The 22,505-nt window shown below is 39.7% G+C and overlaps 1 protein-coding gene across 1 annotated transcript in view; it reads right to left on the reverse strand.

The window, feature by feature from the left end:
- Nucleotides 1-2,901: 2,901 nt before the first annotated feature.
- The window catches only part of LOC102737663 (cytosolic beta-glucosidase), a 104,743-nt gene continuing 85,139 nt past the window's right edge, over nt 2,902-22,505 (reverse strand). The window contains 1 exon segment of the mRNA XM_081813171.1: nt 2,902-3,104. Coding sequence (XP_081669297.1) covers nt 2,902-3,104 — 203 coding nt within the window.

Here is a 22,505-nt window from a genome sequence, read left to right on the forward strand (position 1 = left end):
ATTATTCCCTCGTTCATAAAAATAATTAAAAGCTATGGCCGAACACAAATACCCAGAGCACAAAAGCCTGACTGGCAGGCCACTGCCAAATTCCAAGGTTGCTAGCTTCTTAGTTTACGGGTTTCTTAATGAGAACTCGTACCTTCTCATTCAATAAAGGGCTTAGGTGGACATTTCCTGCTGGCGTTCACAGGAGTTATAAAACTAAAGTCCTACACATCAAAATGAAAATGGGGTTCTGTTATTTTCTATATGTTCTTAGCAATTCAGAATTAACTTACCCTAAAATGAAAACTAGCTCCCCCCAAAAAACCCCACAATTCTTTAGAAGTGATGCCCGGGATGTTAATAACATGTGTTCACATTCTCTTAAAATATAAATAAATAAATAAATAAATAAATAAATAAATAAATAAATAAATAATAAAACAAGGGAGGAAGGTAGAGAGAAAGAAATACGAGTAGATCCAATCCATCATTGTGATATCCAAGTCCCTCCTTAGATAAAATAGACATAAAACATGTACTTTACAAGCTTCAGATGACCTTCAAGACATCTGAGTACAGTATCTATGGATTTTTAAGTATAATTAACAACTCCTGTTTTTCCATTTAAAGAATCGGAGTTCTGCTTCCTTGACAGGCAAAAGCCAATCCATCTTGTTTTCAAATGCTAATACAAGCAATTACAAATAACATTAATGAAACTACTACAGGAGCTGTTAGATTTTGGGTGGTGGAGATTTTTTTCTTCACCTAAACTCATGACGATTCTAATTTGCAGGACGAATTGAGGACGCACCCTTGGTTTGATTCATTTCTGGGACAAAGAGCTGGCCCTTGAAACCCAGCCGAGAGCTGCAGAAAGCCCCTGCTCTGTGAGGAACCCCGGGCACGCTGCAGCAACGATGCTTATTTCACCTGGTAGACCAAATGTGACAGATCATTTTATTTACAGCGCGAATATTAATTTTCTGGTTTTGGTAACGAAAATACAGTGCTCATTTGTATTGTTGTAAAACTTGTAAATATGCCCTGTAGGATAAATAACATTCAAAACAACATCCTAATTAAAAGGAAAACTCAGTTGTCTTGCAAGATAATATAAGGAGGGCACATAAATTGTAAATAAGATACATGGTAAAAATGAAAAAGACGGGCTGGATAGGAGAGGAATGAAATAAGATTTGGAAATGTGCTTTTTAAATGAACACAAATTGTGAGATAATGTCTCATTGAACAATAAAAATAACAAAACAGTGGCAAAGATGTAATAGAATCTCCTATGTACACCATTTTAATCTCAATATAATTTTCCCCAGTGCACCCATGTTTATTGAACTACTACGACCATTTCTTTCTCACTCTGTCCAAAGTTACCAAGACAGTGTGCTTTGCTGTAAATAATTCCCTGATTATGAACATGAAAACAATCTAGAAATTGACCACAGTGTTTTTTAAAAATGACATAGTGTCTGCTCAGGGCCAAAGGCCTTATGGGAATGGCAAAGTATGGGTAGTTTCCTCAGAGAAACAGAATGAGAACACAGAAAAACACTTCCCCACTTCCTCCTCCATAAGGCAACCCCACACCTTTGTTGTTCTTGTTTTTTTTTCCTTTATTCAAAAGAAGGGGAAAATACTTCTATGGCACCTGGGCCTACAGTGTGCTGGACAGACCAGAGAGCTGATGCCAAAGAAGTTCTGGATTTGGCAGACAAGATGATATGACTTGAGGAAAATCCACATCAGTGCATCCTCAGTTTCTCAGTCTGCAAAATGGGGGTGATAATATTTAGCTCTTAGCTTCAAGCATGATACACAAATGAATGTTGAGTAAATACTACTCAAATATGGAGGTGAGGGTCCAAATTAGATATACGTGAAAGGTTTGCTAATGTGGACACATTGCATCCAGAAGAAGCCCTCCATCTACTACTGACCCCAACTGAGGAAGCTCAGTAAAATGTTCAACTCCAATCCAACCCCATACATATCTCAGACATGTGTAGACATCTTACACTCACATAGGTCATTCAATCCATATATTTCATGTATTTCCTAGGTGTCATCAATGTTCTTATAGATCTTAAACTTTAAAAAAATACCCCAAAGTAGAGACTATGTCCTGCTTATTATTTTGCCTTTCATTGGTGTCACTCTGGAGTAGAAATTCTGTTTCTGCTAAACAACCACTCAAATACTTTTTCTTCCATTCACAGTTTAATTTGTTTTATTAATTTATTATTTTTCAAAAATAATTCATCAGGCAAGAGAAAGACATACTTGTTCGTGCATAAAGAAAATGTGCCAAATTCATCAACAAATCCATTTTATTAAATGTGTCATCAATTAATCCCTTTGTTGAATAGAATGCATAACTATATGTGACTAACTTTTAATTCTGATTTTTTATACTAGATTAAACAGTAGAAGAATTTTGGACACATGAAAATGGATCTACAAAGCAAACAATAGCTGACATAACCAGAAAAACTAGGCTCATAAACAAGTATTCTTATAATACATGGTCCTGCTGTTAGGGCTGCAAACCATGAGCATACTATCTTTGTAAATTTTGCATTACTTTTTTCTAGAAAAATTCTAAGGATTTAAATTGAAGTTTTCAAGTCTATCTGATTTCTTAATATAAAAATCAATTTCAGTGGTTTTCTATTCTGTTTTTTTTTTTTTTTAAAGCCTCAGTGATCCAAATGCAAATAGAGTAAAGGCCATCATTAAATATATCCCCAGGCATTCCATATTCAGACTTCATAATCACGGATCAGCTGGTAGGAGATGATTACAAAGGCAATTTGAGATTGTCTAAAGGATCACCAAAGCAGATATCTTTTCCAAAACCAGAGGCCTCTTCTCCAAGAGATGTGGGCCAGCCATTTTTTATGGATGTTTTTCTAGGCCATTATTTTGGATGATCTTGGCATACACCTTGGCTGATGTGTAAGGCACTCGAGGTCTAGCAGGATCCTCAAAATCAACATGGAAGAGACCAAACCAGCTACTATACCCTTGGATCCACTCAAAGTTATCCAGAAGAGACCATGCACAATATATTTTGCAATTTACTTTATCAGTCTGGATAGCTAATTTAAAAAAAAAAAATGAAGAAAAGAAAAGGAAAAAAAGGAGGAAAATTATCATCTCTGGGAAGTTTTTTTGTGAACATACAAAAATCGCTGACAACTAGTTGGGTATCTTTCTTTTACAGAGGATCACAGAAAAAAATCTCTCAATGCTCTTTTCCAATTTTCTCTTTTAGTCAAGTAGGGGTTCCATTCAAGAAGTTAAATTACATATCATTCTAATTATTTGATTATTCATTCAATTTGATATATGTTTTATTCCTCCATTCATTTACTCAATAAATATCTTTTTCAATATCTACTACTTTTCAGACACAAAGAAACACACATACACACACAGTTTCTCCCTAGTACCCAGAATTATATTCATTAAAGACCCTGCTCAGCTCTCACTCTCCATAGATGACATGATACTCTATGTGGAAAACCCAAAAGACTCCACCCAAAAATTGCTAGAACTCAAATAGGAATTCAGCAATGTGGCAGGATATAAAATCAATGCACAGAAATCAGTTATATTATATACATTAACAATGAGACAGAAGAAAGAAAAATTAAGGTATCTATTCCATTTACAATTGAAGCAAAAATCATAAGATACCTAGGAATAAACCTCATCAAAAAGGAAAAGAATCTGTACTCTGAAAACTATAGAACACTTATGAAAGAAATTGAGAAAGACACAAAAAGATGGAAAAACATTCCATGCTCATGGATTGAGAGAACAAATATTGTTAAACTGTCTATGTTACCTAGAGCAATCTATACATTCAATGCAATCCCTATCAAAATACCATCAACTTTTTTTACAGAGCTGGAACAAATAATCCTAAAATTTGTATGAAAAGACCCCAAATAGCCAGAGGAATGTTGAAAAAGAAAACCAAAGCTAGTGGCATCACAATTCGGATTTCAAGCTACATTATAAAGCTGTAATCATCAAGACAGTATGGTACTGGCACAAAAACAGACACATAGATCAAAGGAACAGAATAGAGACCCCAGAAATGGACCCTCAACTCTATGGTCAACTACTCTTTGACAACACAGGAAAGAATATCCAATGGAAAAAAAGGTAGTCTCTTTAACAAATGGTGTTGGGAAAATTGGACAGCCACATGCAGAAGAATGAAACTGGACCATTTTTTTGCACCATACCAAAAAAGAAACTCAAAATAGATGAAAGACCTAAATGTGAGACAGGAAGCCATCAAAATCCTAGAGGAGGGCGCCTGGGTGGCTCAGATGGTTAAGCGTCTGCTTTTGGCTCAGGTCATGATCCCGGGGTCCTGGGATCGAGTCCCACAACGGGCTCCCTGCTCAGTGCAGAGCCTGCTTCTCCTTCTCCCTCTGCCATTCCCTCTGCTTGTACTCTTCTATCTCTCTGTCAAATAAATAAATAAAATCTTTAAAAAAAAAAAAAATCCTAGAGGAGAACACAGGCAGCAACCTCTGTGACCTCAGCTGCAGCAACTTCTTGCTAGACATGTCTCCAAAGGCAAGGGAGACAAAAGCAAAAATGAACTTTTGCAACTTCATCAAGATAATAAGCTTTTGCACAGCAAAGGAAACAGTCTACAAAACCAAAAGACAACCTACAGAAATGGAGAAGATATTTGTAAATGTCTTATCAGATAAAGGGCAGTATCCAAGATCGACAAAGAACTTATCAAACTCCATACCCAAAAAACAAATAATCCAGTCAAGAAATGGGCAGAAAACATGAACAGACATTTCTCCAAAGAAGACATACAAATGGCAAACAGACATAGAAAAATGCTCAACATCACTCAGCATCAGGGAAGTACAAATCAAAACCACAAAGGGTACCACCTCACACCAGTCAGAATGGCTAAAATTAACAAGTCAGGAAACAACAAATGTTGACCAGGATGTGGAGAAAGGGGAACCCTCTTACACTGCTGGTGGGAATGCAAGCTGGTGCAGCCACTCTGGAAAACAGTGTGGAGTTTCCTCGAAAAGTGAAAAATAGAGCTACCCTATGACCCAGCAATTACACTACTAGGTATTTACCCCAAAGATACAGATGTAGTGAAAAGAAGGGGCACATGCACCCCAATATTCATAGCAGCAACGTCCACAATAGCCAAACTATAGAAAGAGCCCAGATGTACATCAACAGATGAATGGATAAAGATGTGGTATACACACACACACACACACACACACACACACACAATGGAATATTACTCGGCCATCAAAAAAATGAAATCTCACCATTTGCAATGACATGGATGGAACTAGAGGGTATTATGCTAAGAGAAATAAATCAATCAGAGAAAGACAATTATATGATTTCACTCATATGTGGGATTTAAAAAACAAAACAGAGGATCATAAGAGAAGGGAGGGAAAAATAAGACAAAAGCAGAGAGGGAGACAAACCATGAGACTCTTAACTATAGGGAACAAACTGAGGGTTGCTGGAGGGGAAATGGGTGGGGGTTGGGGTAACTGGGTATTAAGCATTAAGGAAGACACGTGATGTAATGAGCACTGGGTGCTATATGCAACTGATGAATCACTGAACTATACCTCTGAAATATATATTACACTGTATGTTAAGTAACTGAATTTAAATAAAATAAAATTGAAAAATAAATAATAAAATATTCTTTAAAAAAAAAAAGAAAGAAAAGACACTGCTCAGCTTCTAAATGCAACCTCCAGATAATCCAGAAAGTCCATCACTAAGTAAATTGGAAGAGGTGATAATTCTAAGGCTGAGGCAGCCCCAGCTATTACCTTGTGTCCCTATGACCAAACTGAGCCATGTATTATAATTCTGGAAATAGGACCCTAAAGTGAAAAGGATCAACATACAGCTCTGGTTGTACATATATCTTAGACTGAGTAGGCACAAAATGTTATGGCATCCCCTCTGCCCAACATCTAAACTCAGAGTGGTGTTTAAACCCTCGAAGAGCCAAAGCAATGGGCCATCTCTCCCCCAAATACACATATGCACATACACAATATTCTATATGATTTCATTTGTGGATACCCCAAAGCCTATCCATGGACTGCTATAGTAAGATGTCAAAATGTAGAGAATTTTCTAAGTAGTTTTACACTGATTTCCATCATGTTAGGGAATTTAACCCATTTTTTAGTATTTTAAACATTTTAATAAATATTATTTTAGCATTAATATTTAGTAATTAGTATTTTAATTTAATATTTCAAGTATGGCAAAAACAAAACAAAACAAAACTCTGGGGTTGCATGAATTGTTGCATTGAGCATTTCTTTTAAAACCAGAATAAGTAAATTCTATATATGGGATGCACTAATATCTATTTCCCAATGCAGAAATTAAATAAAAAGACATGTTTCCTTTACAAGATAGACATATTCCTAAATAAGTTGGGTGAAAATGAACATTCATATGATATACTAAATTTTAACAATATTAGGGATCATTCTCAACCACAATGACTCTTCTAGCATTAGCAAAGGAAGATCTACTCTACCTTTTTCATTGTAAATCTGTATTTTGGGGGTCTTTTAGAGGAACTATAACAATAAACTACGACACATGTGTACATTCTGAATCATCTTGGAATTTCTTTTTTTTTTTTTTGACTATGGATACTCCGTAGACAAAAGGTTCCTGAGCAGTTAATTGATACCTAATCCCTCTGCCTTTGTGCATGGAGGCATGCAAAGTACTGTACTTAGAGAGTGCCTTATGAATGGCCTCGAGGCAGGAATTAAGCCAAGCTAGATTGGCTTTTTTTAAATAAAGTATGGTTGGAAAATGAAATATATAACATTCAAGCACATCAAGTTTTGCAGGAATTAAAACATGTATAGATACTCCCTCTTCTACTTGTCCACATTGCCATTTGTGTCTCCTCCCCTCTCTGTCAACCACAACTGCAAAATACCAATTTTTAAAAATAATTTTATAACTAACTTAAGTTCTGCATGGCATATATCTAAGAATTAAAATAACCAAAACCAAGTACCAGGTCAGAAAATAGCCATCTCCTTTGACTGCCTTAGAATTCAGTCTGGGGACATGGGAGAATCTGCATAGTTTTTTTCTCATTTGCAGAACTACTGCCCGACATGAAAGCCTGCTGGGTAGAAAGCTAGACAGCTTCTGCAAACACGCACAGTCCCACGGAACATGCACAAAGGATGGAGTCATATGCTCAACCAGGGGATAAAAACGATGCCTTGCCTGCTTGCAAGGGAACAAAAGGGAAATGCTGACAAGTTCATTGATAACTGCCAGGAGTTCAGCAGCAGGTACTAAAATGCCCCAATGATCCTGGTGGGTGTCTCTGTGTTTTCATTGCAGGAACATTCAGATAGAGAGTTACGTGGTTAGGGCTGAGGAGCTGGCCTGCTGGAATCCTTCTCATTGTGCTACCACCGGGAAAAATGACAAAACCGTGCTAGAGCCTGCATGCCTCTCCTCTTCCAATCTCAAGAACAGAAAGAGACCATCATCACATTTCTTGCCAGTGTGATTTATGAGGTCCCAAATATGAGAAGGGAAAAAATCATTTCTGTGAGTTCTCTTTCTTTCTTGAACCAGAGTTTGCAGGCAAAGTAAACACAGACTGGCAGGGACTATGGATGGGTACAAAACACACTGGGATAAAAATGACAAACATACAGAGCCAGAGTTTGGTTTTGGACTCAAAGGCCAGTGGAAAAGGCCTCACAGTCAGCAGTTTGCATATAAAGATGCAAGGAGAAAAATGTCTAAGACTTGCTAATATATCAAAGTCTTAGGCTGTTCTAATTAGAAGAACCCTGTGCCAGTGTCCATTTAGTCCAAACTAAATGGACACACACACACACACACTGCCCAGGTTTAGCCGAACTGAGAAGGTTGAGGGAATAGTCTTTCATCAGACCGCCCTCATTTCTGACAAAACTACAAGTTCAAGGGGTTCCCCAAACCACCCTCAGTTTCAATAATTTGCTAGAAGAACTCACAGAACTCTCTGAAACCTGTTATACTCATAGTTGTGGCTTATTATGGCAAGGGATACAAGTCAACATCAGCCAAAGGAAGAAATGAATAGGTCAGTGACAGAGGGGCTCCAAACATGAAGCTTCAATCATCCGCTCCCCTAGGAGTCCTGGGATGGACATGTGACAATGCACAGAGCACTGCCAAGCAGAGAAGCTCACCTGAGCTTCAGTGTCCAGAGTTTTTATTGTAACTTCATTACACTGGCATGATTAATTAATTGGTTGTCCATGTGGATGAACTAAGACTCCAGGTCAAGGGATACTGTATCACCCAAAACCCCCACCTTCAGTCACATTGCTGGTCTTTCTGATGTTACTAGCCCCACCCTCAACAAGGACATTCTGTCAGGTATGACATAGATTTCCTCCCCAAAAGCTGAGGGCAAAGGCCAAGCCGTTATTTGGGCAAAACCCAATTCTTTACTACACACACACACCTTTTAGAAGTTCATTATTTCATGATACTGTGCACAATCTTCTCAAATTACTGGTTTATGAAGTGCCATGATTATGCCCATGTTTGTCACATTACAAAAGGCTAAAAATTGGGCACTCGGTTTCAGTAGGATTTATTTCCCAACAGTTTATAAACAGAGATAGCCTTTGTTTTCAAGATTAACTAGGACTATATAAGACATCCATGACTGTGGCACAACAGTTCAGCTATCAAACAAACAACTCATCCACAGACCCAAGCTGCCGTGGTGAGAACCAGTGGAAAGGTTCCAGACAGTGATAAAGGCAGCAGCTCCACAGAAGAAAAATGACAGAGAGAAAGCTCCAGGAAGGAGTGAGAAGGAAAAATAGAAGCATCTAGATTTCCGTGTTCTGGTAATGGCAGACGACATTATTTGAGCAAGCCCTCCTAATGAAAACAAGTAAGCATGCTGCATAGAATTTTAAAAGCAAATCTTCAAAACAATGAAAAGCTGACAATTTCATAGGGAATTATCAGGCCAAAGCAGAACGAAGAAATGAAGATTGATAGGCATGGTAGCTACTTTCACCTCATGGAGTTCTCCAATCTTAGGAAATCAGAATCTTTTCCTATTTCCTGAGGTGAGGTTAAGAGTCAAAGCCCAGAGATACATGGCAGGAAATCCGAGACCACACACAGACAAAACTAAGATCCCCAAAGACTAATCCCTCAAGGGAAGGGTGAGCCAGAAACAAAGCAGTCAATGGAAAGTCTCAAGTCATCTGGTGGTTCAGAAAACATCAAGTCTGGATCTTGAATAGAGGTGATCCCATACTGGGATTACCCAAGTGCCTAGAAGATGCACATTCACATACTTTCTGAAAGGAGATACCTATATTCTAAACCTTCAACTATTATCACAAACATTTTTAAGTATAATCATCAGCACATAATCAAATATAACCAGAAAGACATGGGAAAGCAATGACAATTAGAAAATCAGCAAAATCAACAGACAACAGAAACAGGGGCACCTGCATTGTTCAGTAAGTTAAGAGTCTGACTTTGGCTCAGGTCATGATCTCACCATCCTGGGATTGAGTCTCATCAGGCTCCACACTCAGTGAGGAGTCTGCTTCTCCTTCTTCCTCTCCCTCTGCCTCCCCCCAACACCCTGCTCATGCATACTGTCTCTCTCTCAAATAAATAAATAAATAAAATCTTTAAAAAGGGAAACAAAACAAAAATAACCAGAAAGACACAGGAAAACAATGACAGTTAGAAAATCAGCAAAATCAACAGACAACAGAAACAAACCCACAAAGAGCTGTTTTTAGAACTATCAGAAAGACTATAAAATATCCATGTCACTGTGTTTATATCATAGAGATAAACTTGAAATATCTCCAAGGTTCAGGAACCCATAAAAAATTTGGTAAAGAAAACTAACACTTGGGTTTGAATCTGCGTTGCAGCACTTACTAGCTGAAGGGGCCTCTGGTTTCTCATGAGTGCGATGTAGACACTATTATCTGCTTCCAGAGCTGCTGTAAAGATTAAATGGGATAGCATGGACTCCAGCACAATACCTCGCCCATGTCATTTTCCTCTCTGGCCACCCCTTGGGAGAATACAGAATCCAAAGTAAAAATATAGTTTGATGCGCCCTCTCCCCATCAACCCAGATATTTTGATGAAGTCAAAACGGGGTTTCAATGAACATCTGGGACAATGTAAAAGGGGAAGAGGAGTCAGAAGGACAAACTTAAGTCTAAGAAAGTGTAAGGACAAAGGGAGAGGCACAAACTGCATAAATCTGAGGACAGGGCTCTTTACATCAGTTAACAAACTCCTTTCTTTTCTCCAGGGTGACATCTCAAAGTCACTGCCTGGCTTCCTGCCTCCCTGAGTCCCAGGAAGCAGTTCAGAGACCTCTACGACACTGAGTTTCAGATGTCCAAGCTCTCAAACTTCTGAGATGTTAGTTGAGTGGGTGCATCCTGGAATTTACTTTGTGAGCAGCAAATCTGATCCCAGGTATGGAAAACACTAATAGAATGGGTCTGAGTCAAAATCCTTAAGTGGTATGTGGCTAAGTCAATGTCATAACAAGTCCAAAAGGCAGGATGCAAAACAAGCTCAGATTCAAAGTCATTGAAATAAAATGGGAACAGATCAAAGACAAAGACAGAAGTTGCAGAGCAGTCTTGGGGAGTGTCTGCAAAGGGTCACGGAGTATTTTCTATTTGCATTAACTTATTGCTGAATATGTGGTGTATAGAAGAACCCAGCTGATGAAAAAACATAGAGCCAAAGCAAGCATCAGTATGATTACTAATCCAGCAGGGCACTCTGTCTCAAAGTGTTGGCTCTGACCACCTGAACCACTTGGAATTACCTAGGGCATAGCTAAAAAAAAGTTTGTTAACCCCACCCCAGACCTACTAAAATCAGAATCTTTTGGGTTGTGTTATAAGCTAAATTATGTCCCCTCAAAATCCAGATGTGGAAGCCCCAGCCCCTAGTACCTCAGTATATGACCTTATGTGGACATAAAGTCTTTAAAGAGGTGATTAAGTTAAAATGAAGTTATTAGGGTGGGCCCTAATCCAATGGGACTGGTGTCCTTCTAAGAAGAGAGAAGTCACCAGAGGTGTGTATGCACAGAAGACAGACCAATGAGGACAGAGTGAGAAACTGGTTATCTGAAAGCCAAAAAGAGAAACCTCAGGAGAAATCAAAGTTGCTGACACCTCAATCTTACACTTCCAGCTTCCAGAACTATGAGAAAATAAATTACTGTTGTTTAAGCCACCCTGTCTGTGGCATTTTGTTATGGCAGCTCTTAGAAACTAGGTTGAGATCTGAGAATTTCTGTTTTTAATAAACAACCTGAGTGATTGTTACACTTAGTCAAGTTTGAGACTACTAAGCCTAGGATAAGCTCTAACAGTCCACTACAATTTTTTGAACAGAGGCATCCCTCTTGAGGTTATAAATGTAGATGAATCCCTCAGCCCCTCAACGCTCATAGCCAGAGAAGCCCTATGCCAAGAGACACAGCAATGTGCAGGCCAGGCCACACCACCTTTCAGAAATAGGGGACCACAAAGAGACCAAGGTAGGAATCCTACAAGCTCAGGAGTGCCAAATGCCTGTCATCTGCCATTTAATCAAAGCCTCACTTTACCCCAGGGATCATGAGACATCTTTCCAATTCACCATGTGTAACTGGATGATTGGTGGCTCCCCATAAAGATCTATCCATCCAAAACCTGTGAATGTGACCTTATTTGGAAAAAGGGACTATGCAAATGCAGTTAATGATCTTGAGATGAGAGGGATGCCTGGCTGCCTTGGTCAGAAAAGCATGCGACTCTTGATCTCCAGGTCATGAGTTGGAGCCCCACATTGAGTGTGGAGATTAGTTAAATAAATAAAACTTAAAAAAAAAAAAAACTCAAGATGAGATCATCCTGGATAATGGTGAGTCCAAAACACAATGACCAATGTCCTTAGAAGAGAAGAGAAGGGGAGAAGACACACAGGGAAGAAGGCAATGTGAAGACACAGGCAGAGATTGGAGTGCTATGTCTGGAAGCCAAGGAATGCCAAGACAGCCACCAGAAGTTGGTGGACAAGCATGGCACAGATTCTCTCTCAGAGCCTCCAGAAGGAACCAATCCTACTGGCACCTTAATTTTGGGTTTCTGGCCTCCAGGACTGTGAGAGAATAAATGTCTGTTGTTTTAAGCCACCAAGTTTGTAGTCATTTGTTACAGCAGCCACAGATCATGCACCATACATGCTTTTGTAGAGTAGTTGTCAACTGGGCTCCAAGTCCCAAACCACCCACCTGATTTTGCTGAAGGCTTGTGAGAATCTTCTCTCAAGGCCAAAGAGAGAGAAATTCTTCCCATGACACAGTTTGAAGCAGATTTTCTGGCAATTGCCCCACCAACCTTGCAAATGTGTTTCTCTGAGCTTAGTTGAATTGCATAGAGCACTACAGTTGGAGGACAGCTTTAGCTGGGTAAGAGTGCCTGCAAGGGAACTGGCACACTGTCTTTCCCTTTCTTTGGAAAAAATAAATAAAATAAAATAGAACAACATCAGGAAGATCTAAACATAGAAAATGCACACCAAGCCCCCCACCCCAACTCCAGGTGAATATCAGTGGCTGGACAGCATCTGTGAAAATGTCCAAATAATCCCAACACAGGAGGCCCCACCTGCACATGGGAACTCCTAGTAGCAAAACCTATGACTCTCTGAGAAGAGAACCTGAAAATCAAAGGCTAAGTTTTAAATATTTTATAGGAAAATGCCAATTAGCCAGAAATAAGCTGTAAAGATTTCTTAATTATCTGTATTGTTCCTATTACTTACGTTAGATTTGGGAGGAAAAAAACTGCAAATACCAAGCAGTTGAAAGGTATAAAAAATATATTTTTATTTAGTTATAGAGCTGATCTAAGGATAGGTACACATTCAGTGTCACCTTCTATAATGTCTCCATCAATATTACTTTTAGTTACCTCTGTGAAATAGAGAAGTTCTTATGAAAACCAAAGTTCTAAGCAAGTGAAACTCTCTTCTAGGGGCACCCAGGTGGCTCAGTCAGTTAGGTGTCTGCCTTTGGCTCAGGTCATGATCCTGGGGTCCTGGGACCGAGCCCCGGGTCTGGATTCCTGCTCAGCAGGGAGCCTGCTTCTCCCTCTGCCCCTCCCCCACTCATTCTCTCTCAAATAAATAAATAAAACCTTAAAAAAAAAAAAAACTCTCTTCTACCAGAAATCCTTCCTTCCCCCTTTCCCTCTTCCTTTCTCCCCTTACTTTCCTTCTGGGACTTACTTTCCCCTTCTGTAAAATGGAGGCAACAGTATCTTTTTGCTAGGATTGCGGTATTAAATAAATTAATACATATAAAGCTCTATGAATAATGCCAAGTTTATAGTAAACACAACATATTCTACTTGTTTGTACAGTTGTTGTTGTTACTTCTCTCCGAGTCTGGAAGGGCGATGAATGAAACCTCTTTTTTTTTTTTTTTTTCTGGCGAATGAAACCTCTTTTATCTCTACCTCCCATCTGGCTTCAAACAGCTTTCAGAGGGTGTAGAGTCAGCAAAAAATGCTCAGTGCTGAGAACCAGAGAAATCAGGGCATCAAGGGAAAGAGCAGCATCTGAGCCAGGGTCTGTGCTCTGTGGGAAAGGGTCAGTTGTGGGTCATGAAAAATAAATCACTAAAGACAAGGACCTTAGGGGGAAGCTGCTGGGAACACTGGGTGCTGCTGAAGCCTCCCGGCCTCAGTGTGCTGGGAGGTGGGGACCGCATCACTCAGGGTTTCTGGGATCCTACGACAACAGCCACCCTACACTTATTAAATAAATATATATTGTGCTAGCACTGGGAATATAATGGAGAGCAAAATAAACAACCCCTCTTTTTGTAGAGCTTAACAGCGCATGTGGAAGACATATCTTAATCCAATTACCACCCTGTGATCCTTTAATTGCAATCTGTGAGGAGTATTATGGAAGGAAAGACATAGGAACTGTGAGAGAGAACAACATATCAGCTCACATATATTGAGCATTTAGGTACTGACTCAAGCATTTTGTGTACACATTAACTCATTTCCTCTTTACCGGAAACCTATGAGATAGACATTATCATTGTCCCCATTTTACAGATAAGGGAACTGATGCACGGAGAGGTGAGGTAAGATTTACAAAATTCATACAGCAAGTAAGTGCGAGAGTTGGGGTTGGAACCCAAGCAAGATAACCACCGAGGCTGCATGCCGAGCCACAACACTCTACTGAGTCCTGCCTGACTTGTGCTGTGGTGGGAAGATCCAGCTCAGTCAGCAAGGGCGGGAGAACAGGGGGAATGGAGCAGTTTCCTGGAACAAACGAGCTGAGAGCTCAGCATTCATTGGGGTTATCTACTGCCATCAGCCAGGGTTCTCTCGTAATTTAAGTAACAGAAACGGACCTTGATTGATGAAGCTTAAAAGGGTCAAGTTGGAGAAGTAGGTTCAAACGAAGATCTCAGGACAGGTGCCCAAAAACACAACTCAGAACTGGTGGATGGAAGAAGCTTCCTGAACTGCTACTGACCCAACGGGCACTAAGTCCTGCAGCGCATTGCTGCCAAGACCCGACCTTCCTGCAAGCAGAGAAGTCACTACCTCTGCACCAGAAGCTGGACCTGACGACCATTCTCAAAGGCTGGATGCACGTGCTGCTATCCTCACCAGCACACTAGGTTCCGCCCTCCCCAAGCTGTTCACTTTCAGATTATCTTCTCACATGGACAAGTCTGATGGGCAGAGACTTAATCACAGGTGTGTGCCCTTGCTCTGACAAAACCTGAGGAATGTCCTTCTCTACCTGGGCTAGACAAAACTCTTAAAGATTTTATTTATTTATTTTTTTAGAGAGCGAGCGACAGAGAAACAGCATGAGAGGGAAGAGGGTCAGAGGGAGAAGCAGGCTCCCCGCTGAGCCGGGAGCCCGATGCAGGACTCAATCCCAGGACCCTGGGATCATGACCTGAGCCGAAGGCAGACGCTTAACCATCTGAGCCACCCAGGCACCCTAGACAAAACTCTTATATCTGGACATTCCTCAAGTGTAGCCGGGGTGTTCAACAAGGGCTAGGCAGCCAGAAAACATGACAGGTGTCCACTTCACTAGATGAACAAGGACAAGAGCAACCCAAGAAAAATGAACCACTATGTGAAAGATCAGGCATGGGAAAGTTCACAGCGTATTTAAGGAACTCCAAGAAGGTGGTGGTTCAATGGATCATAAAGACTTATCAAGAATTCATAGAAATAGAGAGTAGAATGGTGGTTACCAAGGGCTGGGGCTGGGGGAAATGGGGAGAGGTTATTCAAAGGGTACAAATTTTCAGTTGTAAGATGAATAATTTGGGGGAATCTAATATACTATATGGTATTTATAGTTATTAGTTTGATAATTATACTGTATTATGGACTTGAAAGTTTCTAAGAGTATATTTTAAATCGTCTCACCACAAAAAAATAAATGGCTATGTGAGGTGATGGAGGGTGTTAGCTAATGCTACAGGGGGAAATCATTTCACAATATATAAATGTATCAAATCAACACACTGTACACCTTAAACTTATACAATGTTATATTTTAATTATATCTCAAAAAAACTGAGGGGGAAAAAAGAAAAAAGAATAGTGGAGAGAGAGCCATAAGGCAAGGGACATGCAGGTCCTTATAAAGATTTTAAGGATTTTGATCTTTATCCCAACCACATTAAAAGTCATTGAGGGAGTTTAAGCAAGGGAGTGACTTTAGCTAATTTGCATTTTTAGATTACTGTGACCTCTATGGAGAATAAATGTGAGTGTAGCAAGAATGGAATCCAAGAGCATATTTAGGAGTGACTGCAGTAAAGCATGAGGGAGATGATGGGAGCTTGGTCTGGGGTGGTGTAAGGGAAGACAAGAGAGAATCAGATGGATTAAATAGATATTCAGATAAAATCAACTGGATTGAACAATTCACTGGAGATCAGTGGCAAAGGAGATAAGGTAGCAAAGATAACACAGTTTAATGGATATCATTATCAGTCTCTGAGTTCGGGAATACTGGGCAAAGACAAGTTTTGGAGGAAAGGCAGAGAAGGTAATGAATCAAACTCTGGTTATGATGACTTTAGGTTTCTCTTTTTGATCTCCAAATGAAGAGTTGAAAAAACTCAAAGTAGAGTCTGAGATGAAAATGTGAATTTTGGAGTCATCAAATAGTGGAGGTAATTGAAATCATGGTTGTCAAACACAATTTAGAGAATAAGAAAACAAGTTGTTGGTGCAAGCCTTATGGTATTCCAACATTTAAAAATAAGCTGGAAAAGGAAATTGAGGAGGAGGACCAGAAATATTCTATATCCTTGACCTGATATAACCATAGATGACACTTTCTGTGGACATAATTTGACCAAAGTCACACAGCTGAAGAGGGAGAATTTGGAAATGAACACTAAGGCTGTCTGACTCCAAAGCCCACAATGCTTCTATCAGAATAGCATGGAAAGATTGTAAATCTAAGACTGTGGGTGATACGCAAGGGTCAAAGCCACTATGGGAACATAACCAGACCATGTGGAGAGCATAAAGTAGATGGAGGTAGATAAGCACCTGTAACATCAATATCCTAAGAGCAAAAATCTAGTGCTTATAGTGTAAGGAAAATTCTCAAGTCTTCTCCACCCCTTTCAAAATCCCCTTCTATCACTCCAGGAAAGATTCAGGATCAAAACCAAAAAACTTGCCCCCACTGAGAAAGAGTAGCACTCAATTTAGTGGACAGCAATTGGTCCAGGATTTGCTGGGATGATAGTTTTGTTTTTTTTTTTTTAATTCTTATGTTAATCCCCATACATTACATCATTAGTTTTATGGGATGATAGTTTTAAAGAGGATCAGGTTATGAAGCAATGACCTACATAGGTAGGGGTCTCTCTTTCATGTACTCTTGAAGTCAGAGTGGTTAAGATAGCATGGATTCTTTCCCCTTGGAACACACTTTGCCAAGGCACATACTTTTGTTCAGAGTCTCTCTTTTTCCTATTTGACAACAGGCCCATAGCTTCTTGACTTGCTTAGGCCCAGGACAGAAGCAGGTAGGGAGAGTGGGGGAGGGAGGCACCCTCTCCTGTTATCTGCTGCTCTGGTCCTATTTCCTAGGGTATGAAATAGTGCTGTTGGTTTTTATCCTATTAGAAGGATAAGTTCAGAGATCCTAAGATGAATTTAGGAAAAATTGTGGGTTTTTAGTTTAACTCTGGGCTTTAGACTAACTCTAACCTGTCTCTACCTGGGCAAAAAACTATGCCATGTGATTCAGCCTAGATCACTAAACTTCTGAAGAGAATGGAGGACCATGACCCAATTTAGATCATGGGTCCTCTTGTCAAATATCATATGGTGACTCCAAAATTTATATCTCCAGCTCCTTCATCTCCCTTACCTGCAAAATCTCTATATAATTGACTAATTGACTTCTCCCCTTTCAGTCAAAATGACATTTAAACTTTAACATATATATTTGTACACTAATGTTCAAATCAGCATTATTCACAATAGCCGAAAGATGGAAATAACCCAATGTCCATCACTGGATGAATGGTTAAATGAAATGTGCTATATTTCTACAATGGAATAGTATTTGGTATTAACAAAAGAATGAAGTTCCAGATACATTCTACAATATGGATGAACCTTGAAGGCATTATGCTAAGTGAAATAAACTAAGCATGGAAGACACGTATTGTATGATTCCATTTATATGAGGTATATACAATGTCAAATTCACAGAGACAAAGTAGAATAGTAGTTACCAGGGATGGAGAGGAGGAGGCAATGGGGGGGGTCATTGTTTAATGGGCACAGTTTTAGTTTGGGGAAGATGAAAAAGTTCTAGAGATGGATGCAGGTGATGGTTGCACAACATGAATGTACTTACTTAGTGCCACTCACCTGTACACCTGAAAATGGTTAAAATGGTACATTTTATTTTTGTGCGGTCTAATTTTAAAATTTTAAAAACTGATTTTAAATCAATTTAAATAAATACAATGTAACATGTATAAAGTAGAACTCTTGCTTTTTAACCCATTCCTCAAAACTGCCCCCCACCCAGCTTTTCTAATCCTAGCAAATGGCACCATCTATCTAATTCTTGACACCAGGCACCTAGAGGTCATGCTTGATTCTCCTTTTGCTGTATTCTCTCCCACTGCCAGTCTGTAACTGGTTCTGCCTCCATCCCCCTCTCTATCCCTCTACACTACCACAGTAGCTTCCTTACTGGTCACCTGCCACAACTCCTATACACAATATAGCCAGAGAGTGTAAATTTTTGAAAAACCAGTTTAGCTTATGTCCTTCCCTGCTTAACTTCCCCACTCAATGGTTTCCTATCTTACTTAGTGCAAAATTTGACATCCTTATATGACCTTTAAGGCTCTGTATGATCTGGCCTCTGCCTGACTCCCCTCTGCCTTCTCCTTGCTGTCTTCTACCTCCATTGTCCAGACACACTGGGCTTCTTTCTCTTCTTGAAATGTGCTGACCTCTTTTCCATTTCATGACCTTTACCCTGACTTTCATTCTGCTTGGATCACTCCTCTAGGTCCTCACTTTATGGCTCTTTATTGCCAATGGGTCTTAATTTAAATTCATCTCCGTAAGCTCTCTTTTCTGATGCCCCAACTTAAAGTTTTATTCCCAACCACCCTATTGTCTCTTATATTATCCTGTACATATCTTCTCTGTGGCCCTTATCATTACGTGAAAATGTCTTATTCATGTATTTACTTATTTTTTATTGTCTATCTTCCCCAGAAGACTGAAAATCCCATGAGAAAAAGGGACATCTGTCTATTATCTTCAATATGCCCAACCCTGAGAACAGTACTTAGCACATAGTAGATGCTAAATAAACACTTGTTGAAGGAATGAAGAAGAGAGGGAGGGAACAATATATGGAAGGAAGAGAGGAAAGAAGGAACAAAGGAACAAATGAACAAATGAAGGGGAAAAAGGAAGTCCTCTTAATATGATCTTAGTAAGACTCTGGTTGGACTATTATCACCTGGATATTAGAATCATAGCATCTTCAGGCTGAACAACCAAGATTCAACAGGTATTGATTACAAAATCCATTCCCAACACCTGAATCCCTGTTACTACGCTGCTGGCTGTCCCTATCCAGCCTCTGCTTCCAGTCCCAACCTGGTGATTCCAAGTCTCCATCCATTCAGACCTGAGATTCCTCATCACTTTCCGTTAGCCTCTTACTCTCTGACATTCCCCAAAAGCTTCTCCACCATCTCAGCTGCTGCTACCACACTTCACCTCTAATTCCTAATATTTCTCAGATAACTCTTTATTTGGACCTTAGCTGCATGTCTGGCATAGTCCTCTGGAGTGTTTTCCCTTCTTGAGAAATCTGGGAGCTCTCAACCCTCTTGAGCAATGTCACTCCACTCTCCTGGACACAGTATGAGTTTGAATGGTGGCTCTTGGTGCCAGAAATCCCCCAGGGTACCAGAGTAGAGCTCCAGGAGAAAACATCTCTCAACTTATAACTTTATCTGTAGGCCTGAGGCACGCACTTTGGAATAGCTATCATTTTTTTAGTTCATAAGAATATTGATCTTCTGGGGCGCCTGGGTGGCTCAGTTGGTTAAGCGACTGCCTTCGGCTCAGGTCATGATCCTGGAGTCCTGGGATCGAGTCCCTCATCGGGCTCCCTGCTTGGCAGGGAGTCTGTTTCTCCCTCTGATCCTCCCCCCTCTCTCATTCTCTCTCTCTCAAATAAATAAACAAAATCTTTAAAAAAAAAAAAGAATATTGATCTTCTGTATATAGAAAAAGTCCATCTCTAATAACTATAGCCATCTAAGAATAACCCTCAAAGAAAGTTGCTGGTGCCCCAGATAGAAATATCAGAGTCCCGCTTCTCTATACACAGGTGAAAGGCTAAGTTCTAGGTTCTATGGCTCTAGAAGTGGAAAAATAAGCGGTATGACTGAATAAAAGTAGTATAACTGCCTGTGAGAACAACAACAACAACAACAACAACAAAATGTGTAGTTTTGCTCTGAAACTGATTTAGGGCTTTAGAACTATAATTTGTTAAACCGAATCCTGAACATATAGACTAATATTAATACTTCCTTCTTAGCTTCTTTATTTAATTCCTCCCTTATATCCACAAAACACTTCACTAAGCATCTACTAAACGCAAGTTATTGTTTTAGGCAGAGTGATTCTCATAGAGGAGAGGAAAATCTGATGTAGACCTTACCCTCAAGGTCAAGTAGTCCAGTAGAAGAGAAAAGCCCCCACATAGTTTCTCTGATTTGCACATTCACTGAACACCCTTAACTTCCCTTTTGTAACATCAATAAGACATGGAACTAACTATTTGTTCATTTTCTGTCTTCTACTCCAGACTCTAAGCTCCACGAGGGCATTAAGCACATGGATCTTATCCTGGTGAAGGGTGGGTGTTTAATAGAATATTGCTTACATGAATGAATGCTACAAATGTATACAGAATACTGAATACAATAGAAGAACAGAGAAAAGGTGGTTCTCAAGAAGGCAAGATTATCTTCTTGAGCACAGTAACAAAATTCAATTCCAAATTCCTCTTGTCCAAATAAAGAGAAAGAAATATCTTCTTCCAACCTGATCAAATCACTGCTCATTTTGCACTCTAGAATATTTCTGTGTGATCACAAGGACCATGTCTCTCATCAGTTACTGGAATTCATATATATATAATAAATGTTGAATAAATTATATTAAATGCCCCTCAAAAAGCCATTGTCAGAGGATTCAATGCCACCTTTTGCTAATGACAAAAGGAGAGTAAGCAAGCATTAGCATTATCCTCACCACAATAACACCACAAAAACACTTCAAGTGTTTGCATACAGTGGTCACTATAATGGCCTAGAGTCAGGAGATACAGGAAAGTGAGTAACAGAGAGTTGAGAAGAAGGAACAATGGCATCTCTTTAAACTGCTACTGTGTAAGTTTTCATATTGCTGGCACCAAGTTCAAGCCCAGGTGGGTACACCTCACCCAGACTGCCTGTGCTGGCCTATTGTACAAGTCTCGCTAGTCTGCTTTTTAAGGACAAGGAAGGACACTGCTTGGTGATGTGGCCACAAGCTGTTCAGGGAAGAGACTCTGCTCAGCACATTTCAGCTACTGAGCAAGGCTGGGCTAGTTTCACATAAAATAAATAATCATGCAAAAGCAGATTCGTCGTGATAGGGCTCTGACAACTGCTCTGAGAGGTAGATCCTTGCAAGCCCATCTTTCAACAATGAACTGACCCAAAGATCCAGGAAAGCTCCAGACAGGACCATATGGCCTGGAATAAAAACATATTTCAAACTCTGTTTATTATGCATATCTTTCAAAGGTTCACTACTCTGTGATGAAACATTGCACCTGCAAAGCTTTAATAAGCTTCCCAAGCAAGTACAATTATAAAATCGCAGGCACCTGAAGAATTTGTCTTCTCTTACACTTAGCTATGCACTGCCCACCAATGACTGGTCTCATTCTTTTTAATTATATAGGTTTGCAGTATTTTGTAAGCTGTAATCAATACTTAGTCAGAAAATAGAACTCCGTATAGACCTCAGCATGAAGGCCATGAAATATCTCTCCTCCTAAATTTTAGGGACTCCAACATTATTGCATATAGAACCTTCCAGGATGCCTGAAAGGAATAGCAGCAGCTCAATCATGCAGCCCTGCAAAGACAAGAGAGCCTCTGACATGAATTTAGGTTGGGCTTCATTCATCAGCAGTGGCAGGGGTGGAAGGGGCATGAACAGTTTCCCCTCACAAGTGAGCTCTGTGACTCTACATCCAGTCCAAATATTTGAGAAGCACAGTTTGTTCATTATTCACTCAACAAATATTCGCTGAGCAGCAATTATGTAGACTATGTATAGACTCCAAACTAGGTGCGGTGATTCAGCGATAAACAGCACATAGTTTCTGCCCTCAGGAGTTGATGGTCTCATTGGGAAGACAGACTCAAAAAGAACTGATTTGGAAATACAAAAAGACACTAGAGGGACAAAAAAAATGGGGTGATTTAACTCTCCTGGGAACTTCAGGTACAGCTTTCCGGGGAAATAGGTATCTGAATCAAAACTTGAAAGGTTAAGAATTCACTAGCTAGTTAAGTAAGAGAAGGTATGAGCCATATCAGTGTTGGAACTCTGCCCGCATGTCAATTTTAATGGCCTGTCTCAAGACTACAAGCATTGTGATACAGTTTGGGGCCATGAGTTCTGTTTCTATCCCTGCCTCTAACCAGCTTATGCATTAACAAGACATGTGTCTCTGAGATTGTTCATATGATCCAGTGATGGGTTTAG

Source organism: Leptonychotes weddellii, chromosome 2 (genome assembly GCF_054177405.1).
Source record: "Leptonychotes weddellii isolate Sample4059 chromosome 2, ASM5417740v2, whole genome shotgun sequence".
Classification (NCBI taxonomy): Eukaryota; Metazoa; Chordata; class Mammalia; order Carnivora; family Phocidae; genus Leptonychotes; species Leptonychotes weddellii.